General features: G+C 41.1%; 1 protein-coding gene across 2 annotated transcripts in view; it reads right to left on the bottom strand.

Annotated features, from left to right (window-relative positions):
* Positions 1-27,288, bottom strand: part of MCTP2 (multiple C2 and transmembrane domain containing 2) — an 896,516-nt gene that overhangs the window by 95,284 nt on the left and 773,944 nt on the right. For both annotated transcript variants that reach the window (XM_069222757.1, XM_069222756.1), the window contains one exon: positions 2,112-2,221. In XM_069222757.1, coding sequence (XP_069078858.1) covers positions 2,112-2,221 — 110 coding nt within the window. The remainder of the gene's footprint in view (positions 1-2,111; positions 2,222-27,288) is intronic.

Genomic DNA, 27,288 nt, shown 5'->3' with positions numbered 1-27,288 from the left:
TTCCAATTTTCACACCTCCTTTTTTGCACTTTTTGTTTTCTCTGAGTTCTAAGTTTCACCTCATCCTACCACTTATCCAACTCCATGTCACATCACTCACGTACTCATGTTTACCACTTAGCTCACCTCTTTGTTTCTAGGTCCGCCTTTATGCTCTCTGCTTTTTTCTCTTATCAAACTTTCAAAATATATTTTTTTCACTTTCCATTCCCTTTTTTGTTTAATTATTTCACTTTTCTTCCACTTTGCATTTCTCTCCTTTTCTCCTCCAGCCAAGTTTGCCTCAGGTTCAGCCGCTACAAGACTTTTTCTGAGATAGATTATTATGGAAATATATGATATTCTTACAAAGTGGTAAACATCTGTTTAAAGAAACGAGAGTTGCTCTTTTTAATGAGTGCAGCTTGGACATTCTCGTAGAGCCACTTGTGGCTAACTATACTATATTTGAGCTTGAATTGAAAGCAAGGAAGCAGTATTACATGTTTGTGTTCTATGTTTTTAGGAGACTCCGGGGCTTTAGGACTTTGAAAAAAATGTTATTTCTGTGGTTAAGCACTTTTTGGTAGAAGTGGTTATTTTTTAAAACATTTCTCTGAAATAAATAACCAAGTTTCCTGTTATGTTGGTGTTAAGGTCCTAATTAAATTTTGCACAAATTAATTTTGCATAAAAAAAAATACTTACGAAACTGTGTCTATAGGATAAGTTGAGTCCTGGCGTGCTCTACCAGTAACATCTTTGCATAGTGACACTCAGATGACTTAATTAACTGGAAACACCCAAAGCATACTTCAAACTTTATTGATAATTTCATGCCTTGTCTAAATGAAGCTGAATCTTTCTATTTGAGTTTAGTTTTGCATTTAGAGACAACCAAGGTGATTGTAACTAGCAAAGACAGCTTACCCACTCTTAAATTTAATAATTTTCTTTAAAGTGCCATCTTATGATTCCAAATCATGGACACTGTTATTGGCACTAATGTAGAAGAGACCAACATTTAGTGAAAACCAGGATCTGATTTCCAGCACCAATGACAAAACAGCACCAATAGGATGCTTTCTATTCATAACGTTCCTCTAAAATATAGTTTGTTACCTCTAGGGTCCAGATATAGAGATCGCAGCTTCCAGAGAGTTAGTATGGAGAAGAAAGGGGAGAACACACAATGTAACACACACAAAGCAGTATCACAGACTTAAGCATAAGGGTACTAAAAATGCATAAAGAAAACATCAGCATTGTAACCTTCTCTGAGGAAAGAATTTCAAAATTAGAAAGGAGACCCAAATTAAGAAAACCAAAACAAAATACAATATTTGTAAGTATGTACTGGTATTCAAATAGTACAAACCTATCTCAGAAGCAGCAGAGTGCTGTATATTACTTAGAGGAATAGCAGACGATCTACAAGATTGTGTACATCAAGCCGACATTACACAAGTAAAATTCACATATTACGTTTCACGTTTTTAGACCGAGGGAGATTAAGGCCGACAGTGCGCATTCCGGCGGTGATGGGGAGGGGAAGGCCCTTGCACTTGCTCTCCGCCAGGTGGTTGAACCTCCCTGGAAAGGCTGGTAGAGAACATGGTTATAATTAGCAAGGCGGTGCTGACTTCAGCGCTGCCTGGGCTGATTACAACCACGACTGGTGTCATCCAGTCGGTATCAGAGATCGTGGCAGAGACAGCAGTCTTTTGGCGGCACTGACCACTAATCTTGTAATATGTCGATCAGACTGCCACAGCCGCGACAGTCTGACCTCCACGGTGAGTCTGGTGGTCTTCGGACTGCCAGACTCGCAATCGAGCTCAAAGTGTTTTGCCAGAATTGCATGATGTTGAATCAAGCGCAAAGGCCGATATTCGAACTTGGGTCCAAATTTGGCAACTATAGCATCAAAGATGCGTGAAGGCTAGAACATATCCACAGCAAAAGGCCAAGAGTGTGAAGTCTATATCAAATAAACAGTATATATGCACTGGATGATAGATGACCAATAATTATATACTGGAAACATCTAAATTTAAGCCACGTAGAAGTAAACTGAGTATGCCTGATTCAAGAAATGATCATGTCCTACAGACAACCAACATTAAACTTACTTTTTAATTCTTTCGCCAAATGATGCAATTTCTTCCAAAACATTTTGAACTGTTATGACAACATCTTGGACCATATAAATTCTTTCAATTATTCCTTTTTTTTCAGACTCCTGTAAACATAAATAGAGTATTATTTTTTGGCTGCAGTCATGCACTGTCAGTGTAGTAACAGATAACAGCCTCCATTTATTATAGTGATGGATGAAATGGTGTTATATTCTTCCATGGGTAATATGCATATTTTGTGGGGAATTATGCATATTAAGTTAATTATTTTTGAACAGCTGTCTGCTTAATATCTGAGATTTGTCAACAGGTAACAAAGTCAAGCTAGAGATCTGCTTGATATTTTGGGCTATCTCCTTTGTGATAATTTATATTCAAACTTGCCTTTGCATTCACAAAGTATATGAAAAGCATGAGCAAAAGAAAAGAAGAATCAAACATTTGGTGAAATGCACAAAACCTGAAATTGAGATTCATACAAGATTGTGCTTGGGTTTAGAGAATAGTCATTTGTTTGGTACTACTAAAACTGCCTGTGAGTGGGTAGGAGTTCACCACTCAAAGTCTGATTAACCTCATTCCACTGGAGTGTGTGCATAGCCTCGGGGACCAATTACCTGGTGACATTATAGTACTGGCATTATCTAACTATATCAGTACCACCCTTAACAGTGAGCACACCCAGCACTCAGTCTCAATTTATGATCATGTGAAAGTGGTATGTTCCCTGACTGCTGATCCAGTAATTATAGAGGCAACGCAATAGTGGGATTAGATAAGGGGAAGCAGGGTTCCTGGAGCAAGGTCTGTGATCTCCTGTCTCTTCTAAGACACCAACAAATAAAGCAGAATAGAGATATATAACCATGGAGGATACACCATTGAGAAAGAGAGAGAATAATTTTTATGGGTGTTAATATCATCGATTGAAGATGGTGAAAGGGATTTGATGGATTATAAAATTATATGAGAAATGCTTGTGAGTCAATACTATTAGCACATCCTGATAGAGAACACATACAATCTCACTGGGTAAACAATTCCAGATCGTCTCTTTGCCCCATCCCAAATTATTGCTTTCTTCACAACATTGGCCTTACAACAAATAAAACAAGAAGGACAGTACATTCCACAGGCACAATGCCTGCTAAACTCATAAATTAACTGTTATAGTTCATAAAAGAGTTCTGTGTGGTTCTTTGGAGTATATTTGGGCATGCTAATGTTATTGTGCGTGCTTTAAGTATATTATGGAAACTACAATAAACATTTACATGGCCTGACAGCATCCATACATTTTAAGCCGCCATACTGTATTCCTTTTCACAACTAAACGTTTCTGACAACAGACACCACAGTTTTAAATAAACAAATTCCACAGCTTTTGCTCTAGCCGCAAACAAAAAAATATTACATGGTTTACGTCCTTTGGTATATATTGTTTACTACACATTGTGATCCAACATTTCATTTGTAGCAAAAGAACCTGGGCATACCGCTGTCTGCTTTGTGTAACTCCAGAATTCCTACTTGCTGACGCTGCCTACCATTACAGTGAGTGACTTTATAGTTCCTACACTTTCACACACTGGCTGGATAGGTTGCCCCTTCCTCCCATATTCCGGTTTCTAGCATATGTCTAATTGCCTCTGAATTTGTACAAATGTAGAGAAGCTTTTTCTGGCGAGACATCGCTGGGAGTCTGCTACACAAGGGTTCTGAGCAGAACCCTGTAACTTGTTATTCAGAGGAACATATTGCATTTTTTCTTTAAGAAGTCATAAAAATGGAGACTAAATCAGGTCTGCCAAGGCATCATTTCTTCTAACTAATTGATCTATCTGTATAGTTAACTGATCTGTCTCTGCAGTCCCTGCAAAACGACAAGCATTAGTTGGAGAGCTCAGATCATAAAGAGTCCTAGGAGAAATAAAGACGTGTTGACATGGAAAATGCATAATTAGAAGGCTATTTACCACTTATCCTGAAGACATGCATATACTATTAAAAAAAAAACACAAAGAAAAGATTGTACTTTGCATTAGATATGCAAATGACCTTACTGTAGAGTCCTCTGAACTGAGTTTGGATAAAAGCCATTCCTGTGGACTTAAAGAGAGTACTGAAAAACTGATAAATGCAAGACAGGGAGAGGTGCAATGTAGCCACTTGCTGGGCAAACATCAAATGTTAAAGCTCAACCAACTACTTACTGATGTGGGATCGGCCAGTGCTTAATTTGTGCCGGTGGTTGCACATAGTGGGTACTTGCACTCTCTTTTGAGAACGGGACTAATTTTTTTAACACACTTTGACCCAGAGTAAGATAGAGAAAGGCCAACAAGGCAGATAAAAGTAGGGAACGTAAGAAAACAGTGACACAGAGAAAAGGCAGGGATGAAAAATAATATAGAACAGTGAGATAGAGACAGAAATTATAGGGTGATAGAAGAATGAAGAACGAGGTGGAATAAATGCTTGGCAATGTTGGTGTTTGATAACACCGGCATTCTTCAGCACCAGTTGGAAAAACGTGGGGCCCCGTCATCTATGGATATACATTTATATCTAAATGTAAATTAAACAGTGAGATCCCATACTGGCTGCGTCGTAGGACACAACCTTTTACCATCGAAGGATGGAGCTGAAGGTAACAGGTCCACTCTACAGTTCCCGGTCAGTCTTGGAATTTCAACTTCACAATGGAAACAAAGTATTTATGATGCGCTGACTTCCAAAGAATTGTGCTGCGATTTTCACTGGCAAGTGACTTGACCATGGTCTTTGGCAACATCCCAGCATGTTCCTTCTAACTATCCCTTTTTTGCTATATTTCGTACACTGCCTCTTTCAGTTTATGGGAAGAGCTGGAATTCCTTCTACACTGAGAAGCTCTATTCATCGTGAATATACAGTGCCCTTAAGGTCATCTCGCACCTCTCTCCACTGACAACGAATTCAGGCCTACGAGAGGCATGTAAGGAAACTTTCCTGTCATCCCACCAGAAAAGTATCCCCAACCCCTGCCTCCCCATTTCCCGGGGCAACCACCCAGGATGTCCCGGCCTGAGGCTGTGTCTGAGTGTGCAGCTGGGAGACTTGCTTCTTGCCAGCTGTCGACTGTCTCTTTCAGTATATGGGGAGACCTAACTGTGTTGCTTCTCAAGGGGCATTGTTGAACGATGAATCTTGACTGAGAGCCTGTGTACACCGTGGGCTAGACAAAATGGTCTCACATGTTGAGAGGACGATGGCGGAGGAAAAAGCAGGACATTCAATAACTAATTTCACCCAGATCTTTTTACTCTGCATTATGATACCGCAATAGAGTCTTTGTCCGCCTTGTAGCAATTACAAAACTCTCCATATCCCCAAAATAAGTTAGGCAATTAACAATCTGTCATGGGGCTTTCTGTTTATATAGCAGTCTCTGTCTATCAAACTGAGGCCTCGGGCTAACAATTACAAGGCTGTCTTTTCAATGAGGACCCAACAGGCACTTAGTAATTGAAAGGATGAAAACAAACAGTCTTTGCAAAGGTTATCGCTGCTCATGGTCCACTGACATGCGACGTTCGGTGTCATGCATTGCAATTATAATGCAGAAATGCCGTGGCAGCATTGGTGTGAAGTTGTGTTCACTATAGAAATACAATATGAACTAAGTGAAACAGCCGAGATCAGCAAGATTGATGGATTAGTACTGGCCTGCTGTCCTTGCCAACCAACACACGCCTTTAGTAAACGGAGTATTTCAAGGGCAAGTACGCACTCTCACTCCAAACAGGATCACTTTGCAGCTTCAGAAGCAGCGTGTTGACTTTGCACACTGCAGAATGATTAAGAAATGTGGAGTCGGAACAGCTTAACAACCACAGCATTACGTTTGCAGTAACTGCAATTGCGCTATGATTTACTATGAAATGTGTAATCACACTCATATGTTTCCTCTTCCACGCGTATGTGTTGCACAGTATCATTTCCAGCTTGTGATTAAACACTCAAAATGTAAACTAGCTCCAGAAGTGCAAAAACCTCAAACACATACATTATAAGCAGATGGGCAGAGTGTGATATGCTATGTATTGTCATTTTTAAGTGTGAGCAGGGGCCAGGAATCACAAGAGGAGATGCTCCTCCCTCAACAAAGATTAAAAAAATAGCATATTACATTCTGCATATTTGCATGCATTGTTTACGCCATGGCATTTTCTATGCATTTGTTTGAAAATATATATATATATTTAAGAGGGTACTTTGTGCAGTACGTTAACATCAGACCGAAGAGGGCTTGTAACTATTAAGAGAAATCTTTCCATGTGTAAAGTAACTGTAATATGCAATGTGTGAGCCAGTACACCGTGTTTTTCCCAAGAGGTTGCTCTATTGCAGTAATACACCTCAGTAATAAATATGTGAATGTGTGTTTAATATTACAGTTTCTCTAAATAACACGTGTTATTGGCTCACATTTATTTTCACTTCCATGGCGGAACTGTATGTATTCAATGGCACAAATAAACAATAGTTGAAAATCCTTACAGTATGGACTGCCGTTCAACAATTCATGTTTAATAAAATGAGCATTGTTAGAAATGGGGTTTTTGGTTGGCAGTCAGGTTGCCCTCTGTCCAAGCAAGAACCCTCACTCTAGTCAGGGTAAGTCACACACAATCCAAAATCAGCCTGTGCTCACCCTCCGGTAGCTTGGCACGAGCAGTCAGGCTTAACTTAGAAGGCAATGTGTAAAGCATTTGTGCAATAAATCATACAACACCATAGCATAACACCACAAAAATACACCACACAGTGTTTAGAAAAATATATAATATTTATCTGGGTATCTTCAGGTCAAAACGATCAAAGTTGCAATATGAATTTGTAAAGATATCACTGAAAAGTGATATAAAGTGTCTTAAGTCTTTAGAAAGTAAATAGAGTCTCTTTCAAACACAAAGTACCTGGTTTCTGGTGGAAAATCTCCTCAGAGAGCCACAAAGGAAGAGGTGCGTGGAAAAAGGGTGTGTGCGTCGATTTCTCCCCAGCACACACGGACTTGCGTCGTTATTTTCCACGCGGGGAAGTCGTGCGTCGTTTTCCGGCGCGCGGACAGTCTCTTTCTGTGGGTCGCGGGGATTACCAGATGTCCCGGGTCTGTGCGTGGATTTTCCTGCTTGTTTTCCGGCTGCGTGTCGTTCTGCGAGGCTGCGCGTCGAAGTTTCGATCTCACGGCAGGCGTCGCGTCGATTTCTCCTGCGGAGTCGGGCGGCGTTGTCCTTGCGAGGCCGTGCGTCAAAGTTTTGATCTCACGGCAGGTGTTGCGTCGATTTCTCCTGCGGAGTCGGGCGGCGTTGTCCTTGCGAGGCCGTGCGTCAAAGTTTTGATCTCATGGCAGGCGTTGCGTCGATTTCTCCTGGGAAGTCGGGCGGCGTTGTCCTTGCGAGGCCGCGTGTCAAAGTTTCGATCTCACGGCAGGCGTCGCGTCGATTTCTCCCGGGAAGTCGGGTGGCGTTGTCCTTGCGAGGCCGTGCGTCAAAGTTTTGGTCGTCCCGAAGGCGTCACGTTGATCAGCGTCGGTGTGCGGCGTTTTTCTTGCCGCGGAACAAGCTGTGCGTTGAAAAGTTCGGCGCACGGGGCGTCCAAGAGGAAGAGTGAAGTCTTTTTGGTCCTGAGACTTCAGGGAACAGGAGGCAAGCTCTATCCAAGCCCTTGAAGAGCACTTTTACAGCCAGGCAAGAGTTCAGCAAGGCAGCAGGCCAACAGCAAGGCAGCAGTCCTTTGTAGAAAAGCAGACAGGTGAGTCCTTTGAGCAGCCAGGCAGTTCTTCTTGGCAGGATGTAGTTTCTGGTTCAGGTTTCTTCTCCAGCAAGTGTCTGATGAGGTAGGGCAGAGGCCCTGTTTTATACTAAGTTGTGCTTTTGAAGTGGGGGTGACTTCAAAGAGTGTCTAAGAAGTGCACCAAGCCCTCTTTCAGTTCAATCCTGTCTGCCAGAGTCCCAGTAGGGGGTGTGGCAGTCCTTTGTGTGAGGGCAGGCCCTCCACCCTCCCAGCCCAGGAAGACCCATTCAAAATGCAGATGTATGCAAGTGAGGCTGAGTACCCTGTGTTTGGGTTGTGTCTGAGTGAATGCACAAGGAGCTGTCAACTAAACCTAGCCAGATGTGGATTGAAGGGCACAACAAGATTTTAGTGCAAAGAAATGCTCACTTTCTAAAAGTGGCATTTCTAGAATAGTAATATTAAATCCGACTTCACCAGTCAGCAGGATTTTGTATTACCATTCTGGCCATACTAAATATGACCTTCCTGCTCCTTTCAGATCAGCAGCTGCCACTTCAACAGTGTATGAGGGCAGCCCCAATGTTAGCCTATGAAAGGAGCAGGCCTCACAGTAGTGTAAAAACGAATTTAGGAGTTTTACACTACCAGGACGTATAACTACACAGGTACATGTCCTGCCTTTTACCTACACAGCACCCTGCTCTAGGGGTTACCTAGGGCACACATTAGGGATGACTTATATGTAGTAAAAGGGGAGTTCTAGGCTTGGCAAGTACTTTTAAATGCCAAGTCGAAGTGGCAGTGAAACTGCACACACAGGCCTTGCAATGGCAGGCCTGAGACAGGGTTAAGGGGCTACTGAGGTGGGTGGTACAACCAGTGCTGCAGGCCCACTAGTAGCATTTAATCTACCTGCCCTAGGCACATGTAGTGCACTGTACCAGGGACTTACAAGTAAATTAAATAGTCAATCATGGATAAACCAATCAGTAGTACAATTTACACAGAGAGCATATGCACTTTAGCACTGGTTAGCAGTGGTAAAGTGTCCAGAGGTCAAAAGCCAACAACAACAGGTCAGAAAAAATAGGAGGAAGGAGGCAAAAAGTTTGGGGATGTCCCTGTCAAAAAGCCAGGTCCAACAAGTATCATTTTATTTAATTATTTCTTACCATTAACATATCTTCACATATATTAAAGCTCAAATTATTGCATGAAAATCACGTGATCTTCCCGTGCCTTTCGCAGAAGTGGAAAAAAAACATATTATTCTGGTAGCCATTTAAAAAAATAATAATAATAATAATCTTTCTTTAATGTGCAATAACCAAATTGAAAAACGCAACAACAAAAACACACAGTGCCTCATAGCTGAATCTAAGGGAAAATTTGTGGTCCAGGTCTGTTTGCAGAAAAACAAAAAAGTGATGGAAGGAATACTTCAAATAATTACAGCCATTGGTAATTAGTCTGGGCTAGATTAAAGCTCATCTGTTTGCTCAGGCAGACAGTAAACCTCCATATTAAAATCAGGTTGTCCCTGCTCCGATAGGAATATCCCTTCCTCTCTGAGTATGACTACAAGCAACAAAAGGTAATGTGTCAGAGTTCTGTTAAACCTCATCATTTGGGTACAGTTTAAGTCCAATGGAACAGTGTGCAATAAGACCTACACCTGGACAAAGCAATGCAGCTCTGGCTTATCTTTAAAAAAAAAACAACAACATGGCAATAGATGTAATGTTTGAGCTAATCTCAGTTACTGCTGGTTGCTCTATTCTTACAATGGTGAGGCTCGACTAAAATAAAGCCTGTCTGGGGAAGCTTGTTGCATGTGCTACTGAGAAAGAAAAGTATACGGAGAGGAGAAAAGTGTTTCAAAACCTAAACATGTTGTACTACAAGGTGCAGAGTGGTAAAAAAGGTGGGTCTCAAAAACACAAAAGGTTATGGGAGAAATGGTTGCAATAAGTCTAAACTCTGGCAATCACTTGAGGTAGCATTCCTGCCCACCATGCTACCTCGGTTTGGACCCAGCCATATTCACATCAGTCTTGACTCTGCTCCACTAGGTACAGTCTAGCCTGAACTGCCTGGCCTGGTGCTCTCTGAAACCGAACACTAGCAACCCAGGGCTATTTTTGTCCTGAATTCTGCCTGAAGCGACTGCCAGTGATAAGTCTTACTGCAATCATCCTTCTCATCACCTTTTGTGAGTTCAGCTTAAAGTGCGCCTCAATTAAAAAATAAATAAAAAAATTAACATATTTCATGAATGGGTTGTTTTGCATGGGGAATTTTCAATAGTGAATTCTCTAGACTGAATTCACCTAGAACCATACCAGCTTTATTAAAGGAATATTTTATTTACTAACATAGCTCAGAACTTCAAGAATGGCTGCTCAGCTTAAGAAATCGATGTTTTAAATCAGAGGTTAAAAAAGGACAATGCAATATTAGATGAGTCATATAACAATTTGCAGCTCAATATGAATATTGTCATCAATGAACATCAGTAACATGGCCTTGGAAATGCCCATATTCAGGGGTATATTCAGGGCCTTGGAAAAATACACTAAGCGTTGAGACAAAGTTATTTGGAGCACCTCTTGTTGCATATTTCTTACAGGGATTTTCGCTTGTCCATGCTGATTGAGAAAAAAAACTTTCTAAAACAGTAGTTCCTAATTTGAGAAGTTGCTTTGTATTTAGTTAATCCTGACGCAAAATCTGTGGTTCAGGTGTATTTGAAGAAAAACAAAACCATGATGGGTTGAATGCTTTAAATAATCCTAGCCACTGGTAGTTCATCTGTGCTGCATTAAAATTAATCTTTTTTTGCTCACAATGTCAAGACAGATAAGGACCAATCATATTCAAATCACTGTTGGTCCTGCTCCCATAGTGACATCCTAGTCTAGCAAGGCCATACCTTCTCTGAGAGGGGACATAAACTAGACTGGTTTCAGGACTGTTGGACGTCTCACAGAGATACAGCTTTAGTCTTAAAACAGCGTGAGCTACAAGACCTATATTTGGGCGCAGATGCAGCAGCTGCATTGTATTTTTGAAACAGTAGCTCATAATGTTATAGGTCATTATAAAGGTTATAATATTATAGGTCTAATTCCTGTGATAAATAGCAGTGATCCATCAGGGTTTAGCAGATATGTGGAACCTCTCTCAGCCATGGTGTGTGGTGATGTTTCCTGATCCTAAAGCGGCGGAGAATCACCTCACTCATTATTATCAAGAGGAAGGACATGGTTTAATGAGACTTCTTGTAGTCAGTTGTCTAAACTTTTGATTTTCTTCTTTGAACAAGGGGCTACATTCCATGTGAAGAGAAAAGCTGTTATTAATAAGGCTAGCTCAACCCAATCTTAAAGACTGACTGTGCTTAGCAGGGATACCTGGTATACCCAAGGGTTATTTTCAGGATCATAAATTAGCTTAACTCATTATAAAATAAGACAATCATCATACAATAAAGAAACTAGGCACATTGTGCATGCAGATTATTTGGCGTGTTGGCATTATGTGCAGTGCTATATTTACAATGAAAAATACAAATCTGATTGGGAAAAATGGAAGGAATTATCAATATGCTCTGAGAATATCTAGAGTTAAGCTAGACATAGAGAAATTGGCTATGATTATTTGGAGATACACTGGGTAACCCTTAAGTCAAATGTTTTAGCTACTTGGGAAAATACCTGCTACATACTCATGCTGATTTATTTAAAGTAAGGTACCGGGATACATTTAACTCGAAGTTACCAGAACACTCGATCTAAATGAATTGATCACTTTACCCATTTTAATATTTATATTTCAGGCTCCACCTTTCTGTTTGGGAAACCATTTTCCTCCAGAAAATATAGAAATCTTTAACCATTTATTTGATAGAGTAAACCCCACACACATTAAAAAAGTTGTTTGACAATAATGTTTGAAGATGGTCTCATCCAAACACATAGCTTTAAAATATAACTTAATTTCAGCAAACGGATGCTGGTGAAAACTTTTTATTAGCTTCTTCCACATCAGTGTTTCATCATATCCATATATTTATGATTTGTTTTATTTAGTTAGTTTTCTAAAGCATACTTGTTGCCTAAGTGTGCTAGTGAAGTTTACAATGGAGTAATTTCGGTTACAGGGAAAATAATCATGAACAATTATTACGACAGGCACGTTGGTGCAAAATAATCACAGCAAAATGGGTTGTCATCAAAATAAGGATGACAGCAGGAAACAAATGAGCATTCGAAGAAGAGAAGAAATAAACAGTTAGAGAAGCAAGGACAAGACAAGATAGAGCTAATATATCATTCATCAGAATCAAAAAAATAGTTTGCTAGTGAACAGAAAGCAGGTGAAACTGGTGATGGGTAGATGGCCAGTGGAAGTTCGATGAAGTAGGTAAGAGCCAAGGAAAGCTAAAGGGTGGAAGAATAATACGTGTAAGGAATCCTGGTTCTGAGGGCAGGCTGCAAGTCCCAACTGTAACAAATGGGGTCTATTGCCGCTGGTGTCCTAAGGTCCAAGTACTGCAGAGCCTTATACTGGAAGCCAAGCACGGTTTTTTAGAACGTGACTGTCAGAGTAGAAAGATTGAGCAGTCCCCGGCTTACTCAAGGGGCTATAGCACGCTATAGTCTCAGCCCTCTAAAAGCCAACAAACAGCATGTAATAATTTGCTGCCCAGTCACTGCATCTTTTACTGTAAGAGAGAAATGAGCTTCATTACATACACTATTAAACACTATGCACAAATATGTACAGAGTGGCAGGTGGAAATATCTATGGTGACACCCTTTAAATGGCACTACAATCAAGAGAAGAAGATATCTAAAGGTCTCACAGACCAGGTGAACCCTGATTACACCCAGTGCTGGAGGGAGCTCTCATGATCTGCACACCATCAATTCATGATCCCTAAAACCACAGTAGACAACAAGTGACAAACACAATATAATTGAGCAGTCAATAAAGCTCAGACCTTCTGTCTTTGTTAGTGTGCTCCCACAATGATACATATAAAAATGATGAGATTAAATAGTTTCAGGGTGGTACTGTCTTCTAATATTCAACAATATGTGCCTTTTTTAATGGGAATATTGCTATTGTAAAAAAAAAAAAAAGCCTTCAACGTCCAATACAATGCAGAGTATGAGTCGTCGTTATATACTTGCTACAACAGGGCTACAAGACCTAAAGAGAAAGATTTCTGTATCTTTGAATTATGAGACAACTTCCTCAACTCTCGAACCCAAAGGATAGTCTCCAGAGGTCACTCTTTCATGCACGCGGGAGACTTAGGATGGCCCTCAAAGAATGAAAAGATGCTTCTTTGGGATTTCGAGCATCCTCGGCTGCTAAACAGGTGCCCAATACTCTGGGCAGGTTCCTGTTGTACTCCTACTCTCCTGTGGAAGCACGACCCAAATCTGCTAATTATGGCAGCCAGTGTCTCCTGAAGTGTGCCCACGGCAGCGTCTTCTTGGCATTCTAAAGCACATGTACTTATTTTTAATAATCGAGGTGCCATATCTTTTGTGCGTCTCCCGAACTCTGGAACCTAAAGGGCAGCATCGGAGCCCTGCCCGCCAACTTGGCCAGCTGTCAGCTCCAGCAACACTGTTTTCTGTACCGTCATGCAAAACAACATTCTTTGCCAAGGGAGCGCTTCATTGTGTAGTAGGCTTTCCTTCCCCAAAGGCGTAATATTAAAAAAGGGGGAAACTCCATTTGTGCCACAAATGGTGGCTGTCTTCTTCCCCAGGGTCCTGGCTCTCCCTACAGAGTATTATAAACTGGGGCAGGAGGTGCAACGTGTGACCCTTCAGAATGGTATGCCTGGGGTAACTAAAAAGGAACAGGATACATGGGGAGACTTTTAATGATTTGCTAGATGCAGTTAATTTCTCACAGCCTGGCAGCTCTAGGGACCTGCTGGCAGGCCCAAAACTAAGAGCCCAGAACAAATGCAGCTTTCTTAGACCCTGTTAGGTCAAACTGCATGGGGTTTTCTGCATTTTTTCTCAGTATCCATTTTGGGCCTCTAAAGTTTTTTTTTGTTCAGGAGCGCATTTTGCAAAAACTCTCACTGCAATTAGGGACAGCTCAAGGCTTGCCCTTTTGTCCTTCGCAACCTGGACCTGCTTCTCATGTCCTGGTTTATGGTATTTCTCCTTGGCCTGGGTGTTTCTCAGCAGCACTCTGTAGCCCTCAAAGCAGATTATCCTCCATGTGTTTACTCCCAGAGGTTCCTGGCCACTTGTAGATCGCCAGTGCATCCATCAGGTGACAGGGCCCCTCCCCCCTTTGGAGGCCATGCCACTACGAAAATAGTCCCCAGAAGTTCCAGGGGAACACCCTCCTCCCAGGTCCCTAGCAAGTTCAAACCTCCAATGCATTTTGACTCGCAAAATGGGTTGCGTAACACATACTAAAGTACAAATACTAAGGGGTGTAAAGGGAATGTCGTCCATAACCGTGATTCGGTATGCTATATAAACTTACAGGAAATACATTTTTTAAGGAGTACAAGTTTTTTAAGGAACAGGGGCTTCATAAATTAAAATGTTTTTCTTGTAACACAAGGAGAATAGTCTGCCATCCCTTGAAGGCCACCATCCCTGTGTTTATAGTGCATTGTTGGAGGTCACAAATTGCGACCTCCTTAATTAATATTCAATAGTAAGGTTGCTTTGCTATACCCTGCAAACAAAATGTAACAATGACACAAAATAGTACGTCTTATCATAAAAAATTAAAGACCAGCCACAAAAAGTTGGTGCAAAATTTTTGACCATATTTTACGAACATTCTAATAGTACTTGCGGCCCTTATTTTACTGTCATTCATTTATGGTCTGCGACTCAAAGCAGGGTTTGCTGACCCAAAGGCTCTGAGTGGCTGCCCAAAAAATAAAACATTATCTTTTGGTCCCTACAAAAACAATTGAAAGGCCATATAAGGGAGCAGGTTAAGAATATCCTCACTTAACTACCTGAATGCAGGGACCCCAAAAGTCACCTCTCAATTGATCAAAAAAGTGATTTTGTGCCATATAGTTTGTGGACCCAGACAGGCACACCCCTAAGTCTGCAGTCAGTAGTCCATGTTCCCAGTACTGAGAATGTGCACCATGGATCTTTTCAGGGTTTGCTTTCTCAGGTTGGACTGATACTTGTGGATGCTGCACTGGATTCAATTTCAAGATTCAGTCTTAGGACACGGACCATGCACTATTAAAGTTTTGTTACCACACTGTATCCCCTTTCAAGGTCTGTGGTCCTTTTACTGTGAGTGCCATCTATGTATGTAAGGTTGATGGTGCCAGAAAGTAGGGGCCAGGACATCTGGATGGTCATACAGAAGTAAAGAATCTCATAATTCCCTCAGAAAAAGGTCCTAGCATAAAAATGCATTTTTAAGGGTGGGGGGCATTCATTGTGAACTCAATTGTTTTTTTAAGCATCAGTCCCAACCTCACATCCAAATCGAGGACAGGATCTCTTCTATAGTCCACAATCCTGAAGCATAGGCTGTGGACCTTTTTGACATTTTAAAGGGCATTCCGAGCTTTACATTGGCTGGTAGCTCAGGGAACCTTCCACCACGTAGAAAAGCACCTTTTTGCTTAGCAACAAGATGCATAGTTTGGCATGAGCAGTGCCTTGACGAGGTGATGCTAATGCTCAGTGCTCCATTCAGGAACACTATGGCTCACAGAGGTGAATAAATATTCTAGGACCATTCACTGCTTGTCCACAGGAGAAATAAGAAGTCCAATTCTTTAGAGAGATAGGAAAGGTGAAGAATCACTCAAACGTGTGCAAGTTCTTAACGCTACCCAAAGGATTAAAAAGCTGAATGCACATTAAGTCATCTGCAAGTGATGTGTTAAAAAGCTTAGTACAGGGCAAAAACGTATCTAGTACTTCAGAACATCAACCTTGTATCAACACCTTTAGTCAGTGCATAACAAGACATAGTGGAGGCTCCTACAGGAGCAGGACACAAAAATGGACACTAGGATTAAGATACATCTCAGAAGGTGGTGAAGGAAAACAGAAAAAAAATCAATACCCACATAAGCATTTCTGCATTATCTTGTCTGGAGTACAAAACACACTTTTGGTGTGGAAAAAAGAATGCCAGTGTGGAGAATGAGAAAAAAGAGTGGCATTTTTGCTTGCTTCATCAATAAAAAATAATGTTGAAAATGTTGTAATGTGGCTGTTTGTCACAATATCTTGAAGAACAGAAAGAAAACATCAAAAGGAGCAAGATAATCTAACACAAAATAAAAAAACAACCCTCCCCAAAATAAATGGTTCTTTCCAGACACTACCAACACATCCAACAATGAGCCTGTGTCTATAAAAAACTTGACACTCATGAGTGATGTGATATGGGAGATAACTCATAGAAATGTCAAGGGTGTAAGTTACAGGCACTTTAGAGCTCAAGTTAAAGTTACTTGAGATAAAAAGTAACTGGTAAATGTCAATGTTTTTTTTATTTAACCCCCTGCGTGTGTCAGACGGCCAGTGGCCATTCAGTGGCGTCGTATGCATGGGCCGGCCTGCCAGCCATCCTAGTACCCACCCACAGGGGAAGTGCTTCTGCTGCCGCCCTCGTGGCATCTAGTGACGTTAGCGCACACCACTTGCCAACGTCATTAGAAGTTGCCCCCGACGCACTGGAAGCCAATTGCTTCCAGCGTGTCGTGGTAAGTTTCTCCTGGGGAAAAAATGATCATTTTTTAATTAAATTTTTTTTATTTATTATTATTATTATTTTTTTTACAAAAGAGGCATCGGGGAAAGGAGGTCGTTTTCCTTTCATCTGATATCTCTTTGAGCATTCTTGCTGCACGATCGCGCCACAATCGTGCAGCAGCAATGCCCACTAGACACCAGGGATTTTTTCTTTTTTTTTGTAATGTAGGGGAGCGGACCTTTTGGCAAGGGTCGCTCCCCTTTGGGAGGCATTCGTTTTGGCCATTTCTGCCCCCCTTAAGGGCAGATCGGCCTCTTAATGTTAGGCCTATCTGCTCCCCAGGGGGGCAGAAACCACTAGATGTCTGGGATAATTTGTGGCATGTTTTCTTTGTTCTGGGGAGCGGCCCATTTGGCAAGGGTCCCTCCCCTTTGGGGGCCTTATTTTTGCCCACTTATCCCTCTTTTTTGGGCCCATCTACCCCAAAGGGGTCAGAAAAGACTAGTTACCAGAGATTTCAATTGAAGCATTATTTTTGTGTTTGAGGAGTGGACCCTTGACAAAGGGTTGCTTGTCTTTGAGAAGCATGTATTTTGGCCATGTCTGCCCCCTGGGAGACAGATCAGCCACTTATTTTAGGCCCATCTGGCCCCAAGGGGTGCAGAAAACCACTAAACACCAGGGAAAGCCTCTGAAAGTTTGGTGGAAGGGTGTTTGTGGACTGGATTTTCATTTGTGATCATAAAGTTTTATCTCTCCATTTTATTCTAGCTTGAAGCTTTTGATTCCTTTGCTGTGATTCCTGCTTGCTGTTACACAGTTGTAGACCTGCAGTTTGCATAGTTGCATGTGTTTGATAAGAAAAACTTTTTTGTACTGTTTACTCCAAATGAGTACCGTTGCCATGCGTGAATGAGTTTGTTTGTAAAAAAGTGTAATATTAGCAGCAAGTTTATGTTTTATTGTGTGAAATCCTCCTTAGATTTGTGCACAATGCGTATTCCATTGTCTTATGTGTAATTTTATTTAGTTTTTTCATTTTAGTGGGATATTGCTGATGCTTGGTGTGTCTGTGCAGAGTAGGTGCTGGTGAGTCTAGCTGTCTCTGCCAAGTGAGTGGTACTGTTTTTGAGTAGATATGTCTTTTTATAAAGCCACACTTTGTTTAGTTCTTATTTTCAAAGTGTTGGTTATTTGTCGAGTTACTTTTATTAGTAAGAATCATTTCTAGCCTCAGGATTACCGCGCAGCAGGTTGTAGGTATGCTTTTTTAATCTTTCTCTGACCACTATTATGAAACTGACTCTGCATCTGAGGCAGAGGTGGAAGTGCAAGATTTTGGTAGTGAATGTTCTGTCAGAGAGGAATGTTCTACTTATGAAGCAATTCTCAGTGTAGATTAAGTGCCTGTTTTTAAGGAGGACACTGATGTGCCGAAAGTGAAGCAAGAGGCATCTGGATTGCAGCCTGGGGCTGCAGGACTTCCCATTGGAAGAGCAAAACTCTGGATTGCCCCAAACATGGTGCAGCCTGCATTGGCTGCTTTTACTTGTGTTGCAGGGTGTAGAGTGAATACTTAAAACTTTTTTACTATAAATGTCTAATTTGTTTAAGGATGATGTGTTTTTAGGTGAAATGGTTGAGTAGACCAATTTGTATGCTGAACAGTATTTGAGGGACAACAGTGTCAGACTTAGGGCCTGCTCTAGAGCTACTCATGGACTTCCACAAATCTAGAAGAGTTAAAGAAGTTCTTGGGTTTAACTTTTTGATGGGTTTGATAAAGGTGCCATCACTGTCTTCATATTGGTCTAACAGTCCCTTGATGGCAACGGTCATGTTTCCTGCAATCATGAGTCATGATTGGTATTTCCTTCTGCTTTGGATGCTGCATTTTGTTAATAATGCTTCAGTGTTGCGACAAGATCACCCTGATTGTGACCGTCATTTAAAGATTCTGCCTGTCGTTGATCACTTTGTAGATCGATTTTCAGAGATCTATGTTCCAGTGAAAGAAATAGATGTGGACCAGTCTTTGGTCCTGTTCGAGGGCAGTTTGGTTTTTAGGCAGTACATTCCTAGCAAAAGGGCACATTATGGAATTAAGATGTATATGCTGTCTGAGAGTAGTACAGGATATGTCTATAATTTATAAGTCTACATTGATTGTGATTCCACTATTGACCCTCCCCACTCCCCAAGTTGTCCATCTACTTATGGAGTTAGTGAGAAAATTGTGTGGGAACTTTGTAGAGAACCTTTTAACAAAGTTCACCATTTGTACCTAGATAACTTCTACACTTGGGTGAAACTATTCAGGGAATTGTTTGCTTGTGGCAAAGTCCATTTTAACCATAAAGGTTATGCAAAGGACCTTGTGTGTATGAAACTTGAGAGTGGACAGTGCTGTGCCTTGCATAATGATGAACTGCTAGCTGTGAAATTTTCAGACAGCAGCGATGTCTACATGCTGACTACCCTCCATGATGAAAGTACTTCAACTGTGACTGTTTGGGGACTCTGAAATGTGCAAACCTTTGTGCATTTTAAACTACCATAAGCACATGGGTGGCGAAGACAGAAAAGATCAGAGGTTGGAACCTTACACTCCTGTCATAAGACTTACATTTGGTATGAGAAGTTGACTATCCATCTTTTCCATTTAGCAACCTTTAATGCTTTTGTTGCGTTCCAGGAATATTCTCCAGAAACAAAGTTTACTTTTGTTCGATTTCAGGAATCTGTGGTAAGCAGCCTTGTTGCAGTGTTGACATGGTACAGGATGTGGCTAAATTAAAGATCATCACTTTGCTGACCACATTCCTCCCAAGCCCCAAAAAAAAACAATCCCTGAAGCGATGTAAAGTCTGTGTGCTAAGAGGCATACGGAGGGAGAGTTGTATGCACTGCCCTGATTGTCCTTCTAAACCTGGGCTCTGTGTGCTCACCTGTTTCAGAATGCCTGACACCAAAACAAAATTCTCGGAGCACCTGTAAGCATTGACTGGTCTGTATTGTTTTAATTTTTTTGTTCACTTTCATGGTTGACATTAGTGTGATATTTAGTTAGAGATGTTATGTTTGTAATTTTATATTTACTTACAGTTGGTTTGTGATTTCTTTTTTGTTAAAAAAAATGTGATGGTGGTGTGTATGGACTGGCGCTTGGCAGGTGGTTTGCGTGGACTGGCGCTTGGCTGGGAATGTGTGTGAGCTGGTGCATGGCTGGAAGTTTGTGGCTAGTGATTTGCTGCTAGTCACTACACACACTGCTAGCCAAACGCCAGTTCACCCACTTGCTGTGTCAGTCATGTGGAAGTATGAAAGTGATGGCACTTCAATGGCGCTGTCTGCTGATGCAAGTGTTGTAATGTGCTGGGCCTATGGCTGGCAATGTGAAGTTTTGTGCGTGTCACATATTAAAGGTGTATGGTCTCCCAATAAAAATGATACCTTGCTTGTGTGGGTGGGCCAAGTGCCTGCGGCAGGGAAGAGCCAAAAAATGTGTAGACATTGAGGGGGCACCAAAGGGTATTCATAAGTGCAGTTTTTTAAATACATTTTTAGGCTGACTCTGGTTTGGGCACCCACACAAGTGAGGTATCTTTTTTATTGGAAGATTGAGGGTCATGCTGAGTGGAAGGAAATTTGTGTCAGATTGGTGATCCCACACAGAAATGTGAGGAAAGTGTGATTTGTTTTTTGCTAAATTTGAGGTTTACATGAGAATCTGGGTAGGAAAATGTTGGGGGATTCACGCATGGCACACCTCCCTGGACTCTCCTGGGTGTTTAGTTTTTCGAAATGTCTGAGTTTGGTAGGTTTCCCTAGCTGGACGCCAAGCCCAGGACAAAAAACCCAGGTGCCCCCTCATGATAGATATTTGTGATGTGTTCACATTGTGTTTTGGGCCCTTTCCTTTCGCTGCTACTTGGCCCAAGTGAGGTAGCATTTTTATCAGGAGACTTGGGAGGATGATGGGTGGTAGAAAGTTTGTGGCTCCCCTCAAACTCCAGAACTTTGCATCACCCAAGTGGGAGGAAAATTTGTTTTTTTAGACAAATTGTGAGGTTTGCAAAGGATTCTGGGTGACAGAACCTGGTGAGAGCCCCAGAAGTCACCTATCCTGGAGTTCTCTAGTTGCATAGTTTTAAAAAATGCACAGGTTTGCTAGGTTGTCCTAGGTGCCGGTTCAGCTAGAGCCCAAAATCCACAGATAGGCAGTATGCAAAAACGCTTCTGAAGTAAGAGGTATCCAGACGAAGGAAGATTCGCACAAGTGAAGATATATTCCTCTAAGTTTATTCCAGGTAATCTTCATAAGTAAATAGGAACTCCAACTCTCTCCTAAGGCGTCCACAACCTCCAACTGTCCATCTCAGAATACAACATTCCAGCTGTGGAAGAATCCAAATGCCACATGTAGAGATGGAAGATACCATATTCTACAAACCAAAACAAGGAAGAGAAACCTACACTACATGGTACAAACACAACATACAACATACAAAAATACAATACTACACCATCCCCCTCCCCAAAAACTAGAGCACAACAATTCTGTTTAAATTCCAGATACGTCCATCATCAAGTTTGACGGCCCCCTTAAACACTTTGACAACTTTATAAATTCTGCTAAATTGTGACATGCCAGATTTACATTTTACAGGTAATTTAACTTTAATGCTATCACCTGCATGCACAGTACAATCTTTCACTGACTTGCGAATATTATAGACTTCTTTTCTTTTATGTTGAAGATATCTATCTTTCTCTTTTGCGTTCCTTTTGATGATTTCCTCCTCCAAACTAAAAGCAAGATGTTTTTTAAGCCACGGGGGATTGATCTTGGTATGTGGTACACGCTTTCTGATTAACACAAATGGAGTCTGGCCTGTGCTAGAATGCGGAGTAAACCTATATTCTTCTACCTGGGACTCAACTAAATTCTCCCAATGAACCCCATTAACTTTGGCAAACTGTATAGTTTCTTTCAACGTTCTGTTAAAACGTTCTTTCATACCATTTGTTTCAGGATGATACAGTGCACATTTTCTGTGCACTATTCCCCTGGAGGAAAAAAAATCACACATATATTTTTAAGTGAATTGGACCCCGTTGTCAGACAAAATAGTTCCAGGATTGCCCTCCCTGCTGAAGACTTTAGAAAGAAAATCCACTACTACCTTTGAAGTTACTTCATAAACGATCAACAGTTCTGGCCAGCGAGATAGCAAATCCATAAGCACAATGACATACTTAGAGTATGACCCTGAAGAAATTGGTCCCATATTGTCAATGGAAACTTCTTCCCAAACTTCTTTGGGAATTTCTTTAAGAATCATGGGCTGGGTCCGAACTTTCAATGTCTTGTCCGCTAAGCGGCACTCAATCCACTCTCTAACTTTTCTTTCCAAAGCAATGTCCATGCCAGGCCACCAATACGTGGCCCTCATCCTTTCCTTCGTTTTACTAATACCTTGATAGCTAGAATGAGAAACATCAAGAAAATGTTCATGCAGAGAAGGAGGTATGAGCTTATTACCTCTCAACAACAATCCATCATGTAGCCATAGCTCATCCCACACTTTTTTTAAAGGCAAAATAGAAATATCTCTATTCTTCCTCAACTGCCCTGACTCTAGCAAGTTTATCACTTTTGTCAAGTCTTGGTCCTTAGCCATCTCTTCTTGCCACTTGTGTTCCAAAATACACCCATCTGTTATGGCACAAACTTTAACTTCATCATCAGTCTACCACGACGTACAATTAAAATCATCAGTTACCTCATTAGAACTCAACCTAGACAAACAGTCTGCAGTCTTGTTGTCACACCCAGGAACCTATTTTACAGTAAACTGAAAACCTTGGAGCCCTACTACCCACTTGCAGATAGAAGAGGATACGTTATCCAGACCTTTCTTTCCAAAGATCTCTTGCAGTGGTTTATGATCAGAACGTACCTCAAAGCATATGCCCCAAAGAAATTGTCTGAATTTTTTTATTGCCCAATATATGGCTAATGCCTCTTTCTCAATTGTGGAGTAATTAAATTCTGCACCACGTAAAGTGCGTGATGCAAAGGCAATAGTAATTTCAGTGCCATCCCTCAGTTGTTTCAACACACACCCTAAACCTTTGCCCGATGCGTCTGTTATAAGATAGCAAGGCAGACCAGGCTGGAAACTACTAAGGGATTGCGCAGAAGACAGAGCCTTCTTCAGATCTTGAAATTCCAGCTTGCTGTCCTCAGACCAGTTAAATTCTATACCTTTCCTGTGCAGAGACCTAATGGAGCTTGACCTTTTTGCAAAATTTTGAATATATCTAGCATAGAATTCCGCCATACCCAAAAATACCTGAATATCTTTTTTGCATACTGGTGTGGATAATTTTACAATAGTGTATATCAAATCACTTTTCGGCTTGACACCAGAACTTGAAACAACATGTCCTAAGTACGTTATCTCAGACTGTAGAAACTTACACTTTTCTTTCATCAACGTTATGCCCTTAGACCTGAAAATTAGAAGCGCATCTCTTAACTTTCTTATATGTTCTTCTTGGGTATTTGTGAAGACAAGCACATCATCCTGGAAAAAACAAACACCATCCAACCCCCCCAATATGTCACGCATTAATATTTCAAACATCGCCGCTGCTGAACATAACCCAAACGGCATCCAGTTGAACTTGAAGACACCGAAGGGAGTAATAAATGAAGTGAATAGTTTAGAGTCTTCAGTCAATCGCACTTGATGATACGCTGAAGTTAGATTGAGTGTAGAAAAGAACCTCGCATTCCCCAATGAACTTGATCATTTTGTTGATATTCGGCAGCAGAAATCTATCTTCAACAACTTGTTTGTTCAGGTTGCGAAGGTCAACGCAAAGTCTAACGTCTCCAGAGCGTTTAGTTGCCACTACAATGGGTGCAATCCATTGTGCTGCTTCCACTTCTTCAATAATCTCATTATCTTTTAGTCTTTGAAGTTCCTGCTTTACTTTCTCTTTTAAGCTCATAGTATTGTTTCTCAACTTACAGGCAATGGGTTGAGCATCTTTTTTCAACACAATTTGATGTTTGTAGTCTTTAATGCCCCCCACGTTGGAATTGAAGACATCAGGAAATTCATTCCACAAATCACGTTCTAGACCAGAAACCTTTTGCACTAGAACTTGTGGTACAGCATTTGGGTTCAGAATAATTCCCAATTCTTTCTTGGTCAGCTTTGCACATCATGGATTTCTCATCCAACCCTCGTCGGCAAGTGAAGTAAGAGGTATCCAGACGAAGGAAGATTCGCACAAGTGAAGATACATTCCTCTAAGTTTATTCCAGGTAATCTTCATAAGTAAATAGGAACTGCAACTCTCTCCTAAGTCATCCACAACCTCCAACTGTCCAGCTCAGAATACAACATTCCAGCTGTGGAAGAATCCAAATGCCATAGGTAGAGATGGAAGATACCATATTCTACAAACCAAAACAAGGAAGAGAAACCTACACTACATGATACAAACACAACATACAAAATACAATACTACACCATACAAAAATACAATACTACAGCTTTAGTTTTCATTGGAAAAATGTGGTGTCCACATTGCGTTTTGGGCCGTTTCCTGTTGCAGGCACTAGTCCTACCCACAAAAGTGAGGTACCATTTTTTACGGGAGACTTGGCAGATTGCTAGGTGGAAGGACGTTTGTGGCTCCTTTCAGACTGCAGAAATTTGCATCGCTGAAAAGTGAAGAAAATATGTTTTTTAGACATATTTTGAGGCTTGCAAAGGATTCTGGGGAAGAGAACCTGTGAGTGCCCTCACAGGTCACCCCATCCTAGATTCCCCTAGGTGTTTAGTTTTCAAAAACGTACAGGCTTGCTAGGTTTCCTGAAGTGCCAGAAGAGCTAGAACCCAAAATCCACATCTAGGCACTCGGTTTTCAGTGGAAAAATGTTATGTATCCACGTTGCTTGTTTTGGGGTGTTTTCTGTTGCAAGAACTAGGCCTACCCACACAAGTAAGGTAGCATTTTTATCAGGAGAATTGGAGAAATGCTGGGTGGAAGGAAGTTTTGTGGCTCCCCTCAGATTGCAGAACTTTGCATCAACAAAATGTGATGAAAATGTGTTTTTTTAAAGACACATTTTGAGGTTTGCAAAGTGTATTGGGTGACAGAACAAGGTGGGAGCCCCACCAGTCACCCCATATTGGCTTTCGCTAAGTGTCTAGTTTAAAAAACATTTACAGGTTTGCTAGGTTTCCCTAAGTGCCGACTGAGCTAAAGCCCAAATTCCACATCTAGGCACTTTGCAAAAAAGCGTCAGTTTTCATTGGAAAAATGTGATGTGTCCACGTTGCGTTTTAGGGCGTTTCCTGTCACAGGCACTAGGCCTATCCACACAAGTGAGGTACCATTGTTATCCAGAGACTTAAGGGAATGCTGGGTGGAAGGAAGTTTATGGCTCTCCTCAGATTCCAGAACATTGCATCACCAATATGTGAGGAGAATGTATTTTTTTATTTTTTTTCACAAATTTTGAGGTTTGCAAAGGAGCCTGGATGACAGAACCTGGTGAGAGCCCCAAAAGTCACCCCATCCTTGATTCTTCTAGGCTTCCCTAGTTGACGGCTGGGCTACAGTTGAAAATCCACAGCTAGGCACTTTGCAAAAAACGCATGTTTTCAGTGGACAAATGTGATATTTCCACATTACGTTTTAGGGCGTTTCCTGTCATGGGCACTAGGCCTACCCACACAAGTGAGGTACCAATTTTATCGGGAGACTTGGGGAAATACAGAATAGCAAAACAAGTGTTATTACCAATTATCTTTCTCTGCATTTGTGCCTTCCAAATGTAAGACAGGGTGTAAGAAAGAAGCCATGTTGAGAGATGCCCTGTAATTCACATACTATTATGGGTACCCCCCAAATCAGAGATGTGCAAATAACCGCTGCTTCTAAACTCTATATCATGTGCCCATTTCGGAAATACATAGGTTTCTTTGATACCTATTTTTCACTCTTTATATTTTACCAAATTAACTGCTGTATACCCGGTATAAAATGAAAACCCATTGCAAAGTGCAGCTCATTTATTGGCTCTGGGCACCTAGGGTTCCAACAAGCCCTATATATACCCGCAACCAGAAGAGTCCAGCAGACGTAATGGTACATTGCTTTAAAAAATCTGACATTGCAGGAAAACGTTACAGAGTAAAACATGGAGAAAAATTGCTGTTTTTTTTCACCTCAATTTCAATATTTTTTTATTTCAGCTGTTATTTTCTGTATGAAACCCTTGAAGGAGCTACACAAATTACCCCTTGCTGAATTCAGAATTTTGTGTACTTTTCAGAAATGTTGAGATCCACTGGTTTCACACCTATTTGTGTTGCTAACTGGAAGGAAGTTGAAAGCACAAAGAAATAGAGAAAATGGGTATGTACCAGTAAAATACCACAACTGTGTTAAAAAATGTGGTTTTCTGATTCTAGTCTGTCTGTTCCTGAAACTTGAGAAAATGGTGATTTTAGCACTGCAAACCGTTTGCTGATGACATTTGCAGGGAAAAAAACAGATGCTTTCTTCTGAGAGCTTCATTCCCATTTTTCTAAAAAAACATAAAACAAATTTAGCTGTACTTTCTCGCTCATTTCTCACTCTCCACCAAGAGAATCCACAAACCCTGGGTACCTTTAGAATTCCTAGTATGTTGGAAAACAAGGACACAAATTTGGCATGTGTACAAAAAGTTATGGGGGCCTAAGTGCGAACTACCTGAGATAGCCAAAAAAAAGCTTAGCACAAAAGGGGGAAAAGGCTTAGCAGCGAAGGGGTTGAAACATACATTTTCACTTAACAATAATGTCCCTTTAATCTTAGTTTTTTCAGTGAATTTTTAAGGTTTTTGTTAATGCACAGTAAGATATTATCAAAACGTAAAGTACTATTTTATTAACATATCTAATCCCAACCCCACGCTGTGCGGGGTTGGCTGCAGCAGGGGGGCCTGATGCGGGGCCTTGCATCCAACACCTCACAGTGTGTAGTATACATTATATATATATATATATATGTTTCTCCAAATGCCACTGAAAATGCCGAACAATGGGTGCCTCCTCCGTGCAAGTGGCATACACGTAAAACATACCAACAAAAACGGCTCTCCTTCAAAGCCATAAAGGAGTACTCTCCAGGTTGCAGCTAAGTTCATTTCCCCAGCATACTCGCCACTATATATATATATATACACACACACACCTATATTACCTAGTGGCTCTCGCCACTATGTCGTTTTAGTTAGGACCTAGTTTCTATAGAAAAATCATTTTTTTTCACTTGCCTATATCTTTGCTGTCGGGTGACGAATCTTCACAAAAGTTTCCCAAAAAAATGTGATACTCACGTGAGCTGCTGTCTGGAAAGTTTAGGGGTGAGCCGTCCAGTGGGGGCTGAGAAAAAGGGGGAGTCCCAAAACACTTTTCCCCATTCATTTTTCCATAGGGAATTTGAACAGTGATAGCGCATGAACCACTGAGCGGAATTACACCAAATTTGGCAGAAAAGAAGCTCCGTGTCCAGAAAGCAACCCTTCTGTTATATGGTTTAAATCTGTTCAGTAGTTTTTTTTTGTAATTCAAGAAAA

The sequence above is a fragment of the Pleurodeles waltl genome, chromosome 3_1, assembly GCF_031143425.1.
Source record: "Pleurodeles waltl isolate 20211129_DDA chromosome 3_1, aPleWal1.hap1.20221129, whole genome shotgun sequence".
NCBI lineage: Eukaryota > Metazoa > Chordata > Amphibia > Caudata > Salamandridae > Pleurodeles > Pleurodeles waltl.
Note: the sequence above shows the minus strand (reverse complement) of the source record. Positions and strands in the feature narration are given on the sequence as shown.